Consider the following 17,823-nt stretch of genomic DNA (forward strand, 5'->3'; position numbering starts at 1 on the left):
GGACAAGAGTAAATGTGGGACTGACTTTTAGTGGTTGGTGAGAGCTTGGTGAAATAAAAGGCTGAAAGACAGACGCCGAGCTGGGCTGACTGCTGCTGGACTAGGCAGTGAGATCAGCTGCTCAAAGCGTCCGCGCTCTTAATCCTGCATAACTTTAAACCTTAATATCACCTGAACAGGTGAGTTGTATATAAATTCAGCTGACCCCTGACCTCTGTGTTAACAACCTGAACCTGAACAGGTGCATCCACCCAGGGCACACTGACATCTTGTGGTCACTGTATGCAATGACACCTTTGCATATTTTTAAACGGGTGCAGTTCTACAGTGTGTACACTGGAGGTCAGTGTATGCGATCAGCTGTACTTCAAATAAACGTTGTGTTCTGTGTATTTTCAAACTTTTATTTTGAAATGCTGTTAAACGTTTTCTTGTAAATAAAGTTTGTTATTTGTACAAAATAAACATTTTTATTTCAAAGCACGGGGAAACATCACCGTGCACTTTGTCTCATCAACTCTTCACTCTGCCACCCAAAAATGAATGTAAACTGACTAAACTAACAAAGAGAAAAGACGATGAACTCTGAGTGAAGGACAACAAAGAAAGAAAGAGAGCATGAGATATTTGTAATCTGCAAACTGAACAATCAAATCAACAAAACAAACCAGCAACAGAGTTGTACGTAACAGTAACTCTTACGAACACGACCGACCAAAGGCAAATAGAAATCTGCATTTCTCTAACAAAGTCTGTTTTAGTCATCAGTATTCTGCATATATATATTAGAACTAGTTAAAAAAGACGTGTAAAAACCGTTGACGGGACACAACTGCTGCAAACAATGTCAATCATTGAGGTTGTGTATTCATAAAACTTTCCTCAAGCTGAGAGTGAGTGATGTAGAAATCTGTGACATTGTCAAAACGTAAAGTCTTTGATCCATCGTTGGCGCATGTGCCAGACGAGGTGTTCTCATTAGACTGAATAGGCTCTATCTTGCTGATTATATATCTACGTCCTTGACCCATCAGATTTTCTTATAGCTAAATATGTTGCTTCACTCCAGGACTTCATGTTACCACAAAAATAAGATATATTAAGATGTAAAGATGAAAAATATCCTGTGACATGTAGCTAAACAGTTTAGATGCTCTGTGCATATCTATCTGTCAGCACTTGTTGGTTAGCATTAAGGTAACTCTTGTTTCTACAGCTCACACAAAGATACCGAGCACTCACGCACACTATTTGAAACCAAGAACCTGAATTCAGGGTAGACTGGCTCAGTGAATGTGCAGTGGAAGGTGTGGAGGCGGAATACCCTTTTACGGAACTGTATGAGGAAGCACAGAATGCCAGCAGGCCAGTCCAGATACACTCCAACTCTGTGAGACAAACAGGGACAAAGCTGTTTCTCTGCTTTGTTATTGGACAAGACTGAGTACTTGTCCTTAGAGCAGAGCAGCATCCAGGACTTGTTTCCAACCCAGCAAGCAGCATCCCTGCCATGCCTGTTGATTCCTCTGTAGGTCACCCCTATAGAAACGCATCCTTTCCACTGGACCTCCCAGTAACAGCGACCGGTCAGACCATTTCGACACAGTACTCCTAACTGCTGACTCGACTGGTGCTCTTGCCATCTTGCCCCTGTCACCATCTTGTTGTCTTTAGACAGAATGAGGTCGATATCGGCTGTGTCCGGGTCCAGTGTGAGACAACAGGCATCTGAGTAAACAAGTGAAGAAGGTTTCATCCATCCTGTGTACATAAGTGTAAGGTCTATGCGTCTTATAATCATGAGAAAACTCCTTATTTTAAGATTTGCATGTCAGAATTATCATAATCATAAGAACCCCATAATTACAATAAGAAAACACACATGATGGATGGGTGTTAATTGAACTTTCTACTTTCTTTTCATTTGGTTTTAACTTTTCACAACATGTGAATGAACAGTAAGGCTTGAATGAATGATGTCACTGTTTGGCACAGGTTTCACAAGTTAAAGGAAATGCTTACACTTTGTCAGACCTGGCTTTAGCCTCTTGGGTCCTCCATTATCCACCCTGAAGTAAGAGGTAAACCACGTCACTCCAGCACATTTCAGTATAGAGGCATGAGCATTAAATTGCTTTCTTTCATATACAGTATATTCATTAAACTGCTTCATTTACTCCTTACATGTTAGGCTCTCAGTTTCCCGGACATTGGAAGTATGGTAAGGACTACACACCACACACCGCCATGTCTGATAATGACCTGTGGTCTCATATGGTTGCCAAACCTGATGCCTCTATAGGTACATGACAGTAAGGCTCTCCATACCTGAGAGTGTTCAGCTGCACTCCTCGGTCTCCTGGATGATTGTAGCTCAGGTCCAGCTCTCTCAGATGGGAGCGGTTGGAGCTCAGAGCTGAGGCCAGAGAAGCACAGCCTTCCTTTGTTACCTGACAGCCCGCGAGACTGCAAACAAAACACACAAAGCATGTTTGCACATTAAGTTAGCACATTCCTTTTAGGACAGACGAGTCTCAGGTCAGTTCCAAGTGAGTTTTGAATCCAAAAAAAGTCATCATGCACCCTTGCACAGAACAGGTGTGTGAAATAAAAAATCTTTTTAAACCAAGAAGACTTTACACAGTTGAAGACATTTTGTCCTTCCAGTAGACATGATCTGATAGAGGAGCCACTAGTGTGTACGTTTTGATTAAATTACAGCTGGGCACCCGGTGTTTTAATCACATCAAGGTTAGTCTAAGTTTGTAGGTGACAAACGTACAACCTATTTTTAAACTTAAAGTTAAGCAACAATTTATTTACATTTTCTGTTTAAGTATTTTAATCTGTTAAGCCATTTTCACTTTTATTTATCGGTTAGTATTTTATTTTGTCTATATATATAATGTTATATTTAATGTATTTTATTATATTTCTCATTTTTGATTTATTTTATTTTATTTCAGTACCTGCCTTCAGTGTTTCCTCACGCGCATGTTGAGGTGGCGCTCTCTCAGTTTGCATAGTGTGCCTTGTTTATAAATAGGGTGCAGGTGGTTGTTGGTGTATTACGTCATGAACTCGTCATCCAGGTGACGATGACGCAACTTTGGGCACTCTGCCCTCATCCATCATGGCTGCTTTGTGTCGCAATCGAAGGTCAGACTCGTTCTTCCCTGATTGGACGTGACGCCACGCCGCCCGCCCCCCCCTCGCGCTCCATGTGGCCTGTCCTCGCTCTGATTGGCCCCCCTCGCCTGCCACTCAAACCCCCGCTCAGCCAATCGGCTGCGTTTGTCCTCTCCTCTTCACGCTCGCCGGCAGCTCGCGCCGCGTCCTCTCCAACATGCGGCCCGTGTGTTTCCCATGTGTGGTGCGCGCGAGCCGCGGCCTGTCTTGCGGCCTCCGCGGCGGGCGGGCGCCGCCTCCTCCCGGTCCACCGTGGACATCGTCCGGACACTGTCCACCGACAAGCCGCCGGCCGGAGCGGGCGGCGCGACGGGCGGGCTGGCTCAGGCGATCCTCCAGGAGAGGCTCCAGCAGGTGAGCAAAGCTAACCGCCTCTGGGTGCGCTCGATTTGTTCGACCCTGTGACCTGTCAGAGCGAACACACCTCTCTCAGCGTAACCCCGCCCACACGACTTGATCGTGTGAGTCAAATCGGACGCTCCCTCTGTGACATACGGTCAGAGCTAGCTCACTTCTCACACCTTCACGTGACGGACACGCAGCGGCAGGCGGTGTTTAGTGTGTGTCCGCTTCAGGGACGTTGGTTTCCCGCCCCTCGCTGCGGCGTGTCCCGCTGTCAGGTGACAGGTCAGCCAGATAACCTTAGCATGCGTCTGTGCGGGGCTGACTGTGTGCACCGCCCGCGGGAGACACGCCGGTGTGGGTGTAGCTGTGACAGTTAGCATGTGGTTAGCATCAGCTCTGAGGTTATATCAGCTACACACACACACACAAACACACACAAACACACACACACACACACACACACACACACACACAATATGACGGAGCTGGATTTCATCAGTCGGAGCTGGTGGAGGAGTCACAGTCAAGGTTTGTGTGGCTTGAAGGTCAGAGGAGACCTCCTCCTCCTCCTCCTCCTCCACCTCTTCCTCCTCCTCTCACATGTGTGTGTGTGTGTGACATGTTGTTAATATGTCAGATAAATCCTCTTAGACCTTCCTCTACCTCACAGTTAGCCATCCGCAACGTCCTCTTCACTCTCTACTCACATTATGTCAAAGAGCCTGGCTAACAGACTGAGCTAACGGCAGCTAACAGCAGCTATCAAACTGAGCTAACATGAGCTAACGGCAGCTATCAAACTGAGCTAACATGAGCTAACAGCAGCTATCAAACAGAGCTAACATGAGCTAACAGCAGCTAACAGACTGAGCTAACAGCAGCTAACAGCAGCTATCAAACTGAGCTAACATGAGCTAACAAACTGAGCTAACATGAGCTAACAGCAGCTAACAGACTGAGCTAACAGCAGCTAAACTTAGCTAGCACTAGCTTATAAACAGAGCTAACAGCAGCTACAGTTGGTTGAAATGTTGGTGTCATGTGATGTTCAGATCTTAATTAGTTAATCTCTAATGAAACAATCGTTAGCCCTGTTAGCGGTGACTCGACACGTTGACGCTCGGCCCAACATCAGCGCTACGATAACGAGCTAACGAGATTAACGAGCTAACGAGCTAACGAGATTAACGATCACGTCTCCTCCAATACGTTACCTTACTGACACGAAACCAGCCAATCAGCTTCCAGCTGTGAGGACGCAGTCAAAGCTGTTATAAACCAGCCAAAAGAAGAAGTCTAAGTTGGAAACTTTCCATGAGAATCTATGGGAATTAATGGGAATAATTCTGGAATTTACAAAACTGAAAGTTGGCCCTTTTAACAGGGAACTTAAATATATTTGGGGAAACATATTTTAGCATAATCTCGACTAAAACGACCAGATTTCATGCAGGTACACTTGAACATCTGCTTTTCTCATGGAGCTTCTGAATATTTCCAAAGTTCCCTCTTCACGTGTTCTTCCCAGGGGTGGAACGTTTCCAGTTCTGGAAACTAAGCACACGTGAAGAATGAATGAAACTTTGACATCGTCGTCATCGTCTGTTTGTGTTTCTTGGTCCAGGCTCAGCCTCCTCCAGAGGGAGGCGACGGGGAGAAGGAGCGAGGCGGAGAACAGACGGAGGACAAGCAGAAGCAGAAGGAGAACACGGCCTACGCTAAGAAGATGGTGGTCCGGCTGGCGGGGCTGATGGGGCTCGGCGGGGCGGTCGGCATGGTTTATATATTCGGTGAGTGTGTGTTGAAGCGCAGGTACAGGTACACTGACCACGGTGACGCCACGACTCAGGAAGGAAACAGGTTTTATCTGAATGAACACAAACTTTAGTTTATCAAGCCTGAAAGACGAGATCTCCTTCAAACCGATATTCACTTATTCTGAATTTAAAGTCTTCAACCTGCTACAGAAAGTTGTGACAAGATCAACAAAAGACTCAAACACCTGCTTGGATCACACCACAGGTGAACAGGTTCATTGGTAACGTTCATGATCAGGCGTCCTCGAAAGGCTCGTTCAGTTTAAAAACGCTTGTGGACACAGTCCGAATGAGTTTCTGCACTTCACCGTCTATCATTTAAAGAATCAGAGAAATCTCTGCACGTAAGGAGGGTCCATGACCTCTGAAGTTCAGACTCTCCGTAGTCTTCTCTGGACCAGAACATCTGAGACGGACTGACGGAAAGTCGACTAGTTTGACGAGTTTCAGGCTGGTTTCAAATCATGGGGGTCGAGTCCTCCGTGATGTATTTTAAGTTTTACAGAGCGTCCAAACTCTTTAGGCGTTTCTTAGGATTTACTGATGTGATCGTAAATTTAGTATCTGCTGTTTGTCAGACAAACTGTTGATTCTCAGAAAAATCAGAAAAAAGGTTTATTACCAAGTATGATTTTTGACTTACAAGGAATTTGTTTGTGGTGCATGACAGACTGCCCCAGTCCTCGGTGGTGGCAGCAGTGTACCAGATAGTGATGGAGGAGGTGAGGATGGACTCAATGATGGAGGTGTAGAAGTCTTTGGCAGGTTGAATCTCTCAAATGAGTCAAACCATAATTTAGACTATAAAAGTCAGAAAATGTTCCAGATTTCCGTCTTCAGATGTCGAAAACATTCAGGTAAAACCAAGAGAAGAAGCAAATCTTCACACTGTGGAAGCTGAAATCAAGAAAGTTTGTGTAACGGTCAAACACAAACCAAACAACAATGATTAATGAGTAATTATTAAGATAAAGGTCAGTTTGGTTAAATAGGGACTTGATCTGAAGCCCCCCCCTCCAGCCTGTCCACCAGTGAGATGTTGTAAACATCGGGTGTGATTGGTTTATCGCCCCTCAGCTTCCTGTTTTAGAAGGGACGGCCCACAGGTGGGTGGAGCTAGCAGCTGTCAGTTGGAGGTGAGCGTCAGAGAAGAGTCAGGCTGAGAGCGATAAGGTTTAATTCATTGGTTTGTCCGAGTCTGAAGCAGCTGGTTGAAGAGAAGTCGGATTTAGACGTGAACTCCCTGCAAGAGTTTTAATCGATGAAGACGTGACGGGATTTTCTTAATTAATCAGCCGTCAGGTAAAGATCAGCTTCAGCCCAACAGGGATTGGGTGAACTGGTTCATGAAGTCACTGCTGCTTCTGGTTTAGATCTTCAGGTTCTTTAGTGGCCGTGAAGTTTTTCTTCTGGGATGAAGCCACGTTGGGATCTTTTATCTGCTTCGTGAAGTTTCCTGATGATCAGACGGGTGGATGGACGGAGCTCACAGAGGATGGATATAAATCTTTTTGGATGTGCTCATCTCATTGTGGAATAATTCTGTTTTGGATTAACATTTCTTGTGTGGATTATTCTGGATTATAACTGGGGGAACGTGCGTGTCTTCGTCTCTCTGCGGTGTCTCTGCAGATAGGTTTGTGAAACACTTTGTGTTTCTTCTGTCCACACGAGATTCAGGTAACGTGCAGGTCAGTGTTTACAGATGTGAACAGAACGTGCATAGAAAATATCTGCGTTTGTGTTTTTATCGAGGCTGCAACTGATAATTATTTCATTAAACTATTCAGTATTTATTCTATTAATTGTTCAGGTTGTAAATGTCCATAAGAGTCTGAAATGTGGTGGAAACCCAAGGTGACCTCTTCAAATAGCCGGCTGAAGACGGGACTCTTGACTTGTTGGTGTGATAAACATTTAATTTAACAGTGTCTGTGAACCTGAATGACAGTTCTGATAGCAGTCTGATTAAACTGTCAAATTCAGCCGCACAGGAACTTGTTAAATAAACATTTGGCAAATATTTGAATGAAATCTTGAGCTGTCTGATCAGAGTCATTTAACCTTTGATGACAGCTGTCAGTACTGGCTGTGGTTGAGCTTCAGTACACGGCTCCTTTCTTTTAGATCTCGTCACATGACTTTAATTGTCTACAAACAAATAACGAAGCTTAAACTTGAGTGTTAATCTCTGAACATTATTTTTGTTTCTTTCTTTTTTTAGGCACCAATTCGGTGGACGAACAAGGAAACGTGGTGAGTTTTCCTGTCACACACACATCATTCATCCAGGTGTGATTCTGCACACATCACCAAGAGTACCTGTCAGTGCTTTGAGGTGATGGCGGTTTAAAAAGCTTGTGTCCACACAATGAAGACAGCTCAGGCTCAAATGGGATATTCACAACGGCCAGAGCCGAGCTCTCGTGGCGGTTTGCGTCGGCACACTTCGACGCGCTGCTGTCGCTTCCTTTTGATGTGCGATCCTCTTCCTGTTGGCGGCTGTGACATGTGTCTGTCTGATGGAGGTGTTGGTATGGGAAAGGAAGGAGCACACTTATGTCACCTTCGCCGTCACCCTTTGTTCATCGTTGTGCTGTAATAGAAGAAGGGCAGCACACTCGACAGGTAGCTGCGACATCGCGTCCGTCTGAGCTGTGAGTTTGGGAAAGTAGAGGACATCAAAGGATCCAATTATCCCACCTTCAGACACTAATGACCATCACTTCCAGTCCTCTCATGTACCACCGACTGATGTCCCACTTCAAGGACCGGTCTGCCATCCTTATCAACTTATAATAAGACGTCAGATTTGACCCACGTTATCCCAAAATGTCCTCTGCAGACCTTGAAAATCAGAAACACAGACTGAAATCTTCAGCATTCTGATCACCTGGAAACTGGTTCCAGAAGCAAAATGTGGAGCCAACAATCACCCTGAATATATATAAAACATGTAGAGAAGGTAAAACGCACCAAAAATACTATTACTGCTGTACTTTTCTTATGTTACGTGGTTTAGAATGTTTAGTTTATTCATTCAGGTCTCAACCAGTATGTTTTTGGTTCCCATGGGTCCTTGACGTCTCTGAAAGTTTTTTAATTTGGCAAAACATTCAAGGCCTTGAGCGTTTTATTAATTTTTTTAACAAACGTAAACGTTGGGCCCTTGAATTTGATGGAAATGGGTCTGAAAAGTCTTTGAAAAGTCTTCACCAACCATTAAATATTCTGACGTCTATATTGGAACAATGTGATTGTTAAAAATGAACATTTTGTGTTTGAACATGGACGTTTATTCTTGACCTTCAGGGTACATGATGAAATAAAGCTTCTAAGCTTGGAGCTTTCAGACACATCTCAAATTCTTTGACAGCTGAAGTGAAGAACCTCTTCGATCATTTCTGAACTAGCAGTCATCAAAGTTATGTTTTTATTAAGACACAAAATGAACATTCCTCTATTCAGATAACAGCTGACTTCAGGTCTCTTCTACAGTCCCAGCTCTGAGACAGGATCTGCTGTTGGAGGTGTTGGTCTGGGAAGACGGGCCACTTCAAAGGGCACACTTCTGCCACATTAGGACCCTTTTGTTGGTAGTAAAGAGCCAAACTTGTCAGGATGGCTTCCTGCTGATCGGCCTTTGTCATCTTGACTTTGAAGCTGTCAGCCCGAGAAAGAAGAGTTGTCCACAGAGAGACAGGATTTTTATTTTCTTTGCTCAGCCTTGGACAGCAAAAAAGACAGAAGAATGGCCTCCAACTGGAGCCTGGTAGCTTCAAGTTTGAGGGACAGTCGAGGTACCTGAAGATGAGTCTTAGTCCTGTTGTTTTGCTGTAGAAACCTTCAGGGTACAAGACAAAAGGTTTAAGGACAATGATGACTTTCATAACTCTGTGATCGTAGGTGGTGCAAACTTATCTATTTAATCAAACATTGCATGGATTGAATCAGATTAGTTGATCAAATTCAAGATTCAGCCCATCACCAAGTTTGTGGCCCAAAGAAGCAGCAGCTGTGGAGTGTTGACGAGGTGTGGATGTGGGAAAGATGAAGTCTTTTGTCTCCGTTCACTTCCTTACAGCCGGTGGACGATGGCTTTTGTCAAAGAGCACACTTATCACGCCTTCGGACTTCCTGTCGGGAGCTCCCAACAGACGACACACTTCTCAGGCGAGTGCAAAGACCGTCTTGTGCCGCTCGTCAGAACCTTCAAAAGGCACACTTATCTCACCGCCTCGCTCCCCCACTCGGGCTCTTTCTCGTCTTCACAGGACATTTGCTAAACAGGACTGTGACATGTGGCGTGTGCCGGCGCTGTTTGTGAGCTGTTAGTCCGGGAAGATTACTTCAAAGGACACGATCAGTGTGTGTGTGTGTGTGGTCTCAACCATGTTGTCTAGCCAATAAAGTCCTAAATTAATTGTTTTTAAAATGTCTGACCATAGAAAAATTGTCAATAATTTCTACAAACCTAAGTTGACATCTGCAGATATCCTGTAATGTCCAACTAAGAGTCCAGAACAAAATAATTACTTTACTACCATTAGAAGAAAAACAACAGTTTAACAGTAAGGATTGGTCGGAGCAAGTAAATCTACTAACGGATGTTTCTTCTGGAGCTGATGATGAACGTAGCTCAGGAGTCATCCCGCTTGCTACAGATGGGACACTTGATGGTAGCATTTCAATCAACCCCCAAAACAAGAGGTCAGTTTGTTGCCGTTTGAGGGTGTGGGTGAAAATCCAACTAGGTGTTGCATAATATGGAAGTTTCTTTCTTTAGATACTTTATCGATCCCTCAGAGGGCCACATAGTGCAGAGCCCTGAGAGCAGTTGGATGGTTCAATGCCTTGCTCAAGGGCTCAAGGGCAGCTCAGCTACCAATCCACCTTCCATACTTTTGGTCCATACTGGACAAGCCAAGTCCCTATGGACTGAACTACTGCCGCCTCCGTTTGAGAGCAAGGCAGATGAAATGGAGTACCTAAAAGAACTGACAGTACGGCAACAAAGAGTCTTTGTTTTTATTTGAAAACTGCTAATAAATAAAACATCTTGTACAAAAACACGTTAAAACTGAATTTGTGCACGTAGATTTCCGACGTTGAATCTTGTGGTAGAAGTTGTTAGACAGTGTTCTGGTTGTAGCTTCTTCAGCCTCAGGGTTTGAAGACATTACCTTGGACTTTCTCAGAGATAACCACAAGGACTGTCCAACAATGGACTTTCACTTTATTCTTTTTCTCATCAGTGGACAGATAGAACAAGGAATGCAGACATTCAGGATGTTTCTTCCACAAACCACTTGGCATCAGTTGGATCCTTTCTTGAATTTCTTCTACAACATTCTGCATGAATAAGTTAATTAACCTGTTTGATGATGAACGTTGGGTTAAGGCATGATGAGTTCTCCTCTGAAGTTTTGTGAGGATGCGGGAACCAGGAGCCGTCCTCCGCCCTCCATGCTGTATTGTAAAGGTCTTTCCTTCCCATTCTCACACATTATAAACCCTCCTGGCTGTATCCTGTCTAGCCAACAGGCAGACTGGATCACTTCAAAGCCGAGGCACACTTCTCCACCTTCCTACTCCTTCTACCCCCACCCAAACCTCAGTGGGCACATGTCCCAGCTGTGAGAGGTGAAGTTCTTCAAAGTGCTTCTTTGTATTGTCCCAAACCTCTTTAGGAGTATGTTTCTAACCTCATGAAATACAAACATACTTTTTTTGTTTGTTTTTCAGATGTAACTTGAGGGGTAAAGAAGAGTTGTCAAACCAGATCAGACTCTGGCTAAACTGGTTGACAAAGTGCACCAGGAGACGAGTATCTTTTGGCTCTTTGGCTTCTTCTTCTACTACTTAAGTTCAGGTTCTTGAGTCAGACTTGTTGTTTGTGTTCATTGTGTTTAGACAGCACACTTATCTCACCTACCTGTCCAAAGTTGGAGCTCTTTTCTGTCCATCAGTGGACACTTCATGTGTCCGAACTGGACATTTGCTCTTCTTTGTGTCTTCCAAGTTGCACACTTGTGTCAGCGAGGTGTGACAAAGTGTGCCGACCACCAAGCTGCTGCTGGGTTCCCACTGGTATATTACCTGAGCATCTCCAGTATTTTAGATGTTTTCTAACCACATTGTGGCCATCTCGGCTGAAATCTCATCAGCAGCATCGGTTGGTTGAAATATTCTTGGTCTTCTAGAAGGCTTAGACATAACTAGGTTGTGTACCGGTCACACACTACACTGGGAATTAATGCCCGGTACAACCTCATGTCTTGAGGTGTGCTTGTCGCACTCTGCGGTGCACCTGCACCTTGAGTTCAAGGTGCAAACCCTTGGAAATAACGGGTTTCAGAGCACAGCCCACAGATTTCTGTCTGCATTCGGATGCTACAGGGGCAATATCAAATTGGAGACTAACCACCTGTGTAGACCACTTTTCTTGCACACCAGCCGGTTTTAATATTATCCTAATGTTATTTTATATAGTGTACTATTATATGAAAGTGTAATATTCTAAAGAAATCATGATATCTTTTCGTTTTTTGAGGCTCTGTAGGTTGGTCAGATTGGATGATTGGATGAGTCCTTGATCAAAACAAGACAAGAAGTTATAAAAAAAAAAACCATTTAATTATTCTTTAACTTCTAGTTACTGAAGATCTCTGTGGGAACCAGTTCCCTTCCCACTCTCCCAGACTGCAGCTCTGCAGTCGTATTGAGGTGTCGATGAGGTTTTAATGGCCTGTTTCACACCTCCGACCACACTGAGCCACACAACACAACAACCACCACCACCACCACCAGCAGCAGCAGCTGAACTCATTTCACCCCTGTATGTTAGCGTCTGGATCTTATTTTCCAGAAACTTTGGACCTTCGGTATTTTCCTCCTCTGTTCCTCCAAATCTTAAGACCACAAACTGTACCGAGTTTAGTTAAGTCCAGTTTGGTTACACCGACGGTTCTAGACGACGCTCATGATTCCATGAAAAGCCTCCTAGAGAAGCGTCTCTTCGCTCTGTGACGCTGGTTTATTTTTGATGGACGCCCCATCAAGGAAGCACTCAGACTCTACTTGACTGTTTAACTATGTATCCTGCGTACTCGTGGTAAATACTCCTGTTGGGGCTTAAATCTGTGTGAAGGACGGACCAAAACATCATGAAGCCGATCATAGTCAAGGTGTAAAACAAGTAGAAGAAGTTTCCAGCACGTCGTCTGAAGGCCTCGTCCGTAAATACATTGACCTAATGTTTTAATTTAGATAAAGAAGTGTAAAGAAGGACTCAGACCGACTCGCACCAGACAGCCGGGTGTGTTTGAGGAGGGTTTGTAGGGTCTTTAAAGGTGGACTGGATCTCTGCTGTGGGCTGAGTCTGGTACTGTACGGCTGTCTGTGCTCCGTCTGTTGTCTCTCTATATTTACATTTAGTTTGAATCTTTTAATTTGTCGTCAAAATGACGAATCGTCTCCGTGTTGAGTCTGTGATGAACCAGCTGCACGTCTGAGTCACGGCCACCAGGTGGAGCCCTAAACCTGTCCCAGTCCTGTACTGCTCCACCTCCTCCTCCACCTCTTACCTCCTCCTCCACCTCTTACCTCCTCCTCCACCTCATACCTCCTCCTCCACCTCTTACCTCCTCCACCTCTTACCTCCTCCTTCTTCACACTTCCATCTTTCCTTCCTCTCCTCTTCTGCATGTCATTTTGTTGTCACATCACACTGATCGATTTATTGATCATCAGTCAGAGTTTAATGTTTCTCTTGTTTCTCTCTGACAGATTCCAGACGAGTTCGACAGAGGTGAGTGTGAACACACTGTGTGTGTGTGTGTGTGTGTGTGTGTGTGTGTGTGTGTGTCCAGATGAGTCCTCGTCTGTCTTCTACTGAGCATGTGTGTTTTTATTGACACGCTGGCAGTGATGCGTGTCGATGTGTTTGAATGATGAATCTGTCCACAGAGCCTCGGTGGCACTGCAAACTGCTACCAACGTCCATATGTCCCTTCATTCAACCCCCAACACTGACACACACACACAGACTGTCTAAAACCTGGACGTAGTCTCCGTGACGTCCCCGCAGACTGTCTAAAACCTGGACGTAGTCTCTGTGACGTCCCCGCAGACTGTCTAAAACCTGGACGTAGTCTCTGTGACGTCCCCGCAGACTGTCTAAAACCTGGACGTAGTCTCTGTGACGTCCCCGCAGACTGTCTAAAACCTGGACGTAGTCTCTGTGACGTCCCCGCAGACTGTCTAAAACCTGGACGTAGTCTCTGTGACGTCCCCGCAGACTGTCTAAAACCTGGACGTAGTCTCTGTGACGTCCCCGCAGACTGTCTAAAACCTGGACGTAGTCTCTGTGACGTCCCCGCAGACTGTCTAAAACCTGGACGTAGTCTCTGTGACGTCCCCGCAGACTGTCTAAAACCTGGACGTAGTCTCTGTGACGTCCCCGCAGACTGTCTAAAACCTGGACGTAGTCTCTGTGACGTCCCCGCAGACTGTCTAAAACCTGGACGTAGTCTCTGTGACGTCCCCGCAGACTGTCTAAAACCTGGACGTAGTCTCTGTGACGTCCCCGCAGACTGTCTAAAACCTGGACGTAGTCTCTGTGACGTCCCCGCAGACTGTCTAAAACCTGGACGTAGTCTCTGTGACGTCCCCGCAGACTGTCTAAAACCTGGACGTAGTCTCTGTGACGTCCCCGCAGACTGTCTAAAACCTGGACGTAGTCTCTGTGACGTCCCCGCAGACTGTCTAAAACCTGGACGTAGTCTCTGTGACGTCCCCGCAGACTGTCTAAAACCTGGACGTAGTCTCTGTGACGTCCCCGCAGGCTGTCCTAACAGTTGCTGTACTTTTGTCAAACACTTTTTGTCCATCAGGGACTTTTTAGAACCTGATCCCTGCGGTGGAAAAGTTCCTCTGAAGGTTCCTTGTCTTCGGGGAAAGTTCCTGCAGTGGAAACATTTCTTAAATGTCCCAGATGAAAACAGTCACATGATCCAGATCTGCTTCTTGTCGTTGGACGGCTGTAGAAGCGTCGTTAGATGTTAGATGGGCAGACGTGGTTAATGAGTGCTGAGCCCGACACATCGATCTAAACGAGTTCTGATCGCCTCCTTCCTCCAATGATCACTTCATCAATACCTCTCTGTCCCACAGGTCCACTTCTGTCCTCATCTTCGCTACAAACCTCCGTCCCTCCCTCTGTCTGTAACTTTATGACTCTGCCTGTCTGTCTCTATCTGTCTGTCCATCTGTCTCCAGCTCTGTCCGAGGTTACAGCTCGTAAAGATGACATTTGGTTTTCACCGACCACGATGAGGCTGAAAAATGATGACTGAAGTGTGGTCAGGACGGAAAGACGGACAGAAGGATGGATTGATGTGTGTGTGGATGGATTGATTGATGAACAGAAGGATGGGTGGTGGTGGTGGTGCAGCAGACTGGACCTCGGGGACTCTGAGGTATTGATGAATAGATTATTGGTATCAGCAGGCGATCAGGATTCGTTTAGTTCTGTCACGGAAGATCGACCTGATGAATCCTCCCAGCTGTCGCCCACACACACACACACACACACACACACACACACACACACACACACACACACACACACAGCTCTTTCTGCATCAGATTTTGGGGAGTTGTTCGATTGTTTTTGTTTGTTAAAGTTTGAAGTTTTCTGTCACACAAACTGAAAATTCCTCAAATTTAACCAACCTCACCCTCTGACACCGATCAGGACCGTCCGTAACGGGTCCGTAAACGTCACTTCAGCATCTTCACATCGTCCAAATATGTTTTAAAAAAGGTTGATTTTTACACACTGAGTAGGGTTGCAACGGGGGGAAAAGTTTCCTGTAAATTTCTGGAAACTTTCACTGGGAAGTTATGTTGGGGAATTTTGGAAATATTCCAAATTGGAAATTCCTGGAAACTGTAAATAAGGGTTAATTTAAACAAACTGTATCATATCCAAACATTAATATAAACTTTATTTAAATTCATGGTTTATTCCCATAAATTCCTGTTAATTCCCATGGGAAGTTTCCAAGTTTTCACAGAATTTTGCAGCCCAGGGTCTGTACAGGCCTGCTGTGGTTCATGTTTAATTTTTAATTCATTCATTTTAATTAGATTTAATCAGATTTGTTTGTTTGTTGCAGCTGACAGTAACGTTACCATGGAGACGGTGGAGTAATAGCACGATGTAAGCGTCTCCATGAATCAGTTTGTTTCTGGATCTCGTTAACGATTCGTCGTTTGGTTCTTCGGCGTGAAAGAACCTGTGGTGCCGATAACTTTGTCTGATTGGTCCGTTTTGTCTTCAGGAGGTCGTCACGTGATCATTCCATCACCATGAGATTATTGCGTCACCGTGTTGATTGTACTGAGAGGTGATGACTTAAACCATCACGCCCCTCTGCTCATTTCCCATCAGCCCCCTTCAGAGTAATGGGGGCCAATCAGGACCTCAGGGACCCCTCGGGGACTTCTTAGGGACCTCTCCAGGACCGAGGGCCAAATATTCCCTGATGAGCTGAGGGACCGGGGTAAAAGTTCACGGTCCCTCAGGGAGCAAAGATGGATGATCGCTGCTGCTTCACCTCCTTCATCCTCTCCTTCACTCTCTTTCTTCATCCTCCTTCTCTGGATGGATGGATGATGGGTGGATGGGTCGGTCTTTGGGTCTTTGGGGACGTGTTTGGCTACAGACTCTGTTTACGTGGCATCATTCGTGTGCGTGATGCAGCGCAGTGTCGGACACCATAGCAACCAGGAAACATGACGACACACACACACACACACACACAGCGTCCTTTTGGTGTCATGACATAATGACCCTTTGATCATTATGTCATGACACCGTAACCATACGCTGAAATTGACCTGAGAGAAATCAAAGAAATTAAACATATGTAGTAAAGCTGTGTGTGGGACGATGGCGTCCAAAACACAAGAGACTACGTCCAGGTTTTAGACAGTCTGCGGGGACGTCACGGAGACTACGTCCAGGTTTTAGACAGTCTGTGGGGACGTCACAGAGACTACGTCCAGGTTTTAGACAGTCTCTGTGTTTGTCCTCCCTCGTTATTCCAGTCCACCCCTCCCTCCTTGATTTTTTCTCTCTGGCTTTTGTCAGCTTGTTTTCCTCACCTCCTCCTCCCTCTGTTTATATCCACTCTCTCTTTTTTTCATCCATGCTTTGCGTCTTTAAAAGGAAATATACTTCAACGTGACGACGTGACAGAAAGTTCAACTTAACATAGATTTCTTCACCTCTGAGATGAAAAGATGTTGATGAAACATTTAAATATTCTTCATGTGATGAAAAGATGTTGATGAAACATTTAAATATTCTTCATGTGCACTTGGAATTTTAAAGTATAACGTTTAAAAATTTGTGACTTCGAACACGATACTTTAAAAAGTTGTTGAAGAAAAGAAGTCGACTGTTTTTACTGGATCCTTTCTTTCAAAAAGAACTTCGAAATATTAGTGAATCAGATTTATATTTTTAACGTACATACTGAATCCACTGCTGCTTAGAACCAAGCTGCTGTAGGTTAATAGATTTTATCCGAATTTTCAAGAAAATCTGCAAAAATAATCTGCAAATTTCTGCATGTTTTACCGTTATGGGAATATAAGAAGTTGGTTGCTAGTTGGCGCCATTAAAACATTGTAGAAGATGACGCAACACGATGGAGTAATTAAATAAATGAGCGCCTGTCGAAGCTCAAATGGTGAAAACATAACAGAAGGATGCAAGCGTTCATTTTCGATGTACGGTTACAGTCTCCTCATCGGTGAACTAACTTAAAAACGGTGCGTCATATCGTGTTTGAGATTTTTCAGTTTTATTGCCCTCAGGTTGTGGATTGAAACTCTGCAGGAACGTTTGTCTGTAAACTCATAGTACGATAATTTCAGTCAGGATGTATTTAGCCTGCTTGGCTCAGACATGAACTTCATATCAGTATCAGAGTTGGAGGGGAAGCTGTTTTGGCCCACTTTGGCCCACCCAGGCCGGTTTCAAGGAAAACACAAACAGCTCTGATCTGAGTGAGGCCTCTCGCACACAAAGAGGCGACATTGACTATGAAAGGAAGACCGTTAGAGAGGGAGACGACATGAAAGGAGGCAGACGAGAAAGAGGAGAAGGAGGCCTCTTCGTCCTTTAGACCCAGAAAATACCTTCAGGGTGAAACACACGAGCTTAACGAGGCCCTGGATGGATCATCCTGGTACCCAGTATGAGAGGCTTCAAACTGGACGTCACAAAAACAACCTCATCAATCCTTATTTAGCATCCAAACAGAACCTCTGAACCAGCAGTGTCCAGTCTAACAGTGAACACAGCAGCAGAACCTCTGAACCAGCAGTGTCCAGTCTAACAGTGAACACAGCGACAGAAAATCTGAACCGGCAGTGTCCAGTCTAACAGTGAACACAG

The 17,823-nt window shown here is 44.9% G+C and overlaps 1 protein-coding gene and 1 long non-coding RNA gene across 2 annotated transcripts in view; one reads left to right on the top strand and one right to left on the bottom strand.

Moving 5' to 3' along the window:
• Positions 1-480: 480 nt before the first annotated feature.
• LOC113746113 (uncharacterized) lies at positions 481-2,347 on the bottom strand. The gene is made up of 3 exons (XR_003462607.1): positions 2,329-2,347; positions 2,023-2,069; positions 481-1,728 (listed from the first exon to the last, which is right to left on the bottom strand). It is a non-coding gene; the product is annotated as an uncharacterized LOC113746113 (long non-coding RNA).
• Positions 2,348-4,039: 1,692 nt separating this feature from the next.
• Positions 4,040-17,823, top strand: part of timm50 (translocase of inner mitochondrial membrane 50 homolog (S. cerevisiae)) — a 25,762-nt gene continuing 11,978 nt past the window's right edge. The window contains exons 1-4 of the mRNA XM_027280696.1: positions 4,040-4,062; positions 5,159-5,324; positions 7,576-7,607; positions 13,140-13,161. Of these exons, the coding sequence (XP_027136497.1) occupies positions 5,261-5,324; positions 7,576-7,607; positions 13,140-13,161 (118 nt within the window). The 5' untranslated portion in view covers positions 4,040-4,062; positions 5,159-5,260. The remainder of the gene's footprint in view (positions 4,063-5,158; positions 5,325-7,575; positions 7,608-13,139; positions 13,162-17,823) is intronic.

The sequence above is a fragment of the Larimichthys crocea genome, chromosome VII (assembly GCF_000972845.2).
Source record: "Larimichthys crocea isolate SSNF chromosome VII, L_crocea_2.0, whole genome shotgun sequence".
Classification (NCBI taxonomy): Eukaryota; Metazoa; Chordata; class Actinopteri; family Sciaenidae; genus Larimichthys; species Larimichthys crocea.